The 5,000-nt window shown below is 30.0% G+C and overlaps 1 protein-coding gene across 38 annotated transcripts in view; it reads right to left on the bottom strand.

The window, feature by feature from the left end:
* Positions 1-5,000, bottom strand: part of LOC125031501 (myeloid zinc finger 1-like) — a 127,937-nt gene that overhangs the window by 115,471 nt on the left and 7,466 nt on the right. For all 38 annotated transcript variants that reach the window (XM_047622357.1, XM_047622325.1, XM_047622323.1 and 35 more), the window contains exons 4-5: positions 4,891-5,000; positions 4,308-4,418 (exon numbers count right to left, since the gene is read on the bottom strand). The exon at positions 4,891-5,000 is cut by the window's right edge and continues 148 nt beyond it. In XM_047622357.1, coding sequence (XP_047478313.1) covers positions 4,308-4,418; positions 4,891-5,000 — 221 coding nt within the window. The remainder of the gene's footprint in view (positions 1-4,307; positions 4,419-4,890) is intronic.

Raw genomic sequence — 5,000 nt, forward strand, 5'->3', positions numbered from 1 at the left:
ATATATATATATATATATATATATATATATATATATATATATATATATAGAAGGGGGGAGAAGAAGAATGAGAATAAGTTAAAGAGTGGGCATAGTTGTGGGACTGGGTTTTAGCATCAATATACTTTAAGAGACACAAGACCTTGTAATGCTCCATTCATCCATAGCATGTTAAAGAAGTTGTATATCTTATGCTGACTATGGTAGGGTGATTTAATGACAATATGGGTGTGAATGATTTTTGACTCAGTCGTGAGAAATTTTCCTTTACAATCTTTATTTTGTTTGATCTGTTAATAAATATCCAAAACTACTCCAAAGCTCTTGAAGCTAAGTTTCCTGTTATGTTTTTGTTTTAATGTTTTTTTTTTATGTCATTGTTTAAAATGATCACAAAAGTAACACTGCGAGATGAGCTACTTTCCATAGCCTTGTTTAGTTTCCATTTCCTTTTCCAAAATCTTTCCTTTCCACCATAGCATTTCTTCCATTTTCAATCTTGTAAATCCAAAAACTTAAGACATTTATGGCACATCGCCATGTCTACATGAAACATAAACACATGAAAATGTGATAATGGAAGAAAAACTAGACATTTTTCCAAATAGTGTAAAAGTTCCACTTTATCCAAAGCAACAATGAATGTAGACACTAATCTTCCAAGAAAAACTCTCTGAAGTGCTTTCATGTTCATCCCCTCCCCTCCCCTCCCCTTCCCTTCCCAAAGAAAGCAATTCACAAGAAATCATTTCAAATAGGGAAAAAAAAAGTATAGCAACCATGTCAAACATCCCTTTTTCTAAAATATACAGTCTGTATGGAAGGATCTGTCTGCGTACCATCTTCATATCCGTTGTTACACCATGAGAAAAATAGTTCTCTTGGCTAATATGAAGATCACAAACACCAGCTTGAGTGACAGCAGCAACAGTCATAGCCAAGTGGAAGCTGCAGCAGATTTTTAAGCAATATTTTTGCATATAGAAATTTTACTTTGTAATTTAAATTACACATTAAGGTAGACTTCTAGATAACAGATAGACATGTTTCCCCTGTAAAATTTCATAATTCAATATCTATGCCTCCAAATCTTAAACCATCTGCTGCAACTTCCTTAATTTCAACACAGGTTATGTAGACATCTTATCATGTATGAAATGTAGACACTTCCTTTTGAGATTCAAGCACACTTAATATTTGATCACCACGGAAAATATTCATATTGGTCAGATAAATAATGTGAATTGAAATACTAAGTAACTATTCTCATTAACCCTATTCATTTTAAATATTCATTCATGCCTAGACACACTCTCACACTCACTCACTCACTCACTCACTCACTCACTCACTCACTCACTCACTCACTCACTCACTCACTCACTCACTCACTCACTCACTCACTCACACACACACACACACACACACACACACACACACACACACACACACCACACACACACACACACACAACTGTTATGCAATAGCCCTTAGTATATTTAAATAATCAAATAGTAATCTATGAGTAATCTTTAAAAATAATTTCAGATCCAATACATTTTAGTTCTAAAGTCATGACAAACCACTAAGCAAAAATGTCAAGAAGCTATTGGTCTATCACCATACTAGTATTACTTTTTTATTTTGGAAAGGAGACTGCAGAGCATACTACATCAGCTTCCTCATTAATGCTATTACCAATTACATTGAAATGCATTCCATGTTCAAGACATCTTGTTAATCTATTTGAAGATGCAATATAATACTAATTCAAATTTTATCTAAATATTTTACCTGCTATTTATGCTCATATCTAAATACTCAATTGGTAATAAAAAACAAAATTACCCAGTACATCCATTCCAATTTTTTTTCTTGAAATAAGAACTACGGAATTTCTTAATGCCTACTAAATCTCCCCTCAAGAAGTACACCAGTAACACACACCCTAGCTCTAGATTACAGTTGGCATATTGTTTTTAACTGCCAAATAATCTGAGTGTTTTTAACTGCCAAATAATCTGAGTGTTTATTTTCCACATTGTAATCAGAATAGTAAATGGTGTTCAGACCTACTCTTCCCATTTCCTGTAGCTGTCCTCTGAGAAGTCCCAACTAACATGCTTTCTATAACCATCAACATCAATTCTGACCACAGAATATACACTGTAACAAATTACCAGAAATAAGTATACATTACCATTACAATCAAAAGGAAGTGACTACCTACATCATAAACAACAGAAAAAGGAGCCATTCTCAATGTTCTTGTACAACTTTGCTGAGAGATATGATCTTTCTTTACATTTACATGATATATAAAAAAGACCATAATGGAAAGAATATAGAGTATAGAACATGATCCATCTTCTACATATATAAAACTGTATTCCAAAGATACTAACATTTTCTCCCTTTTATCCTGCTCTTTCAAATGACATATGAATTCATTTTCACACGTCTCCCTTTCCCTCTCCCTCTTGTTCTCCCTCTACCGCTCTTCCTTCCCCCTCCCTATCTATTTCTCTTTCTCATTTTTTCTTTCATTTTTCATTGCCTCCCTCCAACCTCTCCTTTTCTATGTCTGCTTTACTTTCACCCTCACTAAGAAGTCATTTTCCAGTATACACTTTTCCGTTTCTATTACTTTTTCTATCCTTACTTCTCTTCCCCTTTCACTGAAATCAGTCAATCATTACTGACTTTCATCTTTTCTTTCTTTTCTTTTTTTTTCTCATCTAATCTATAAGTACCCTTTTTACTTCCTCTGGTCTCCCTAACCACTCCTGTATTGCAAGTAAACCTCATTCACTCCTTATTTCTCTTTCTCCCAACTATCCCCCAACTTGGTTTTGTGGAAATGGTGATCAGTTTCTCACAATAATAGGTTACAGGTTGGAAATAGTAAATGAATTCCTGGGACTAAATGAAAACTGAAAACTAGCTATGAAGGCAAACAATGAGGAGGGATTTGTGAGAAATTTTGGTATTACTTTTAAGGTATCCAGATATCATTTGTTATCATTGTCTATAAACATGACTATTTATGATGTTCTAAAACTAAATGTAACATTAATCAGCCACAATGTTTCATACTCAATATTCTACCATGATAATTGTAACACCAATGATTTAAAGAATGAAATTAATCTAATTAAATTCTTTTATTACTACAATTAATTCTGAATAGAATCATCATCCTATTTTTTTAGAACTAGGCATATTACTTACCATTCTTTTGCATTTTCCTCTTATTATAGAGATATCCTAATTTCCCAAAGTGTAAATTTTTTTCCCTCTAATAAGTTAATTATTCTTTATGAAATTAATAATGCAGATCCACACTATGTTTAAATTATTTTCTTATATTGTTTCCTATTCCGTTAATAAAGCAACAGGATAAACAGAATTGGGTATATAAAAAAAAAATAAAAAAATAAAAAAATAAATGTTTTGCTCTTTATGAGGTTTGCCAATTTCTCTGTGCTTCAATATTATTACTATAATTATAACAACAACAACAATAATAATAATAATAATAATAATAATAATAATAATAATAATAATAATAATAATAATAATAATAATAATAATAATAATAATAATAATAATAATAATAATAATAACAATAATAATAATAATAATAATAATAATAATAATATTAATAATAATTATTATTACAATAATAATAATAATTATAATTATAATTATAATAATAATAATAATAATAATAATAATAATAATAATAATAATAATAATAATAATAATAATAATAATAATAATAATAATAATAATAATAATAATAATAATAATAATAACAATAATAATAATAATAATAATAATAATAATAATAATAATAATAATTACAATTATAATTATAATTATAATAAAAAGGTCCATTCCCAAACACTCTAAGAGTTAATATAAAAAATAACACTGATATTAACAATGCACTCTAGAGAAGCATATCACAACTTAACATACATTTAGATAAAATTATATAGCACACAGAAAACTTGCTTCCAACCACTACAATATTGTATATGATGTATTATTTCCACACTGGAAGATCCTTCATGTTAGATCATAAAAACAAAAACTTTACATGATCATATTTCAGTATCTATTACTACAAAATTTAGCAACATTAAATAAAATTATAAAATAAACTCCAATTTAGATCTCTTTAACGTATAACTTTTCCCCTCTCCCTTCATTAAATCATTGGCATACCACTCATAAAACCTGTACTTTGAACATTCATGGTCAATGGCTCCTTTTCCTTAAAATCTGAACCGAACACTCACCCGTGGTTGTGCATGGGGACCACTTTGTTGACTTTGGTGAACATCTTGGCTACTTTCTCCACCATAGTTTTCTGATGAGAAGCCTCCAGACATGTCACTACTACCAAGCCACTGTCAAAATCAAAGCAAGAAAAAACACGAAATGCAGTTTCATTTCAGATAATATTACTAAAGAGTAATCAGTCATGATTCTGTATCTACTTTGTATTTTTTTTTTTTTTTTACCATCATACCTTTCACTAACTTATCTATTATAAGTGAATAAATAAGAAATTCTGAACAGTCATTTGTTCCTTGAAAAGATGTGTAATTCCAAGCTTTGAAGTTTATCTATAAAAAGCAAAAATAGATAGTAGAGAAACAAAGATGAAATAATAGGGGAATAATGTCTACCCAATATTAAGTTTACCAAAATGGTAAACTTAAAAATAAAAATTGTGCAATTACATATTCATGAATGAATAGCAATAAAAAAAAAAAAAAATGTAGGATATAATACACTTGCATAAAACCTTAACATTTTTATTGGTAACTATTTAATATCTATCGGTTTTCATATCAGTCAAAACCAACTGAGCCTTACCCCTTGCATTCCCGATGGACCAGCAAGTGCCTCTGCAACTGCATCAGCAAGAGGTTGTGTCTGTCCAGGGAGAACTGGTTGGTCGTACTTATTAGCTATCATGTGGCTCG

The sequence above is a fragment of the Penaeus chinensis genome, chromosome 13 (genome assembly GCF_019202785.1).
Source record: "Penaeus chinensis breed Huanghai No. 1 chromosome 13, ASM1920278v2, whole genome shotgun sequence".
Lineage (NCBI taxonomy): Eukaryota > Metazoa > Arthropoda > Malacostraca > Decapoda > Penaeidae > Penaeus > Penaeus chinensis.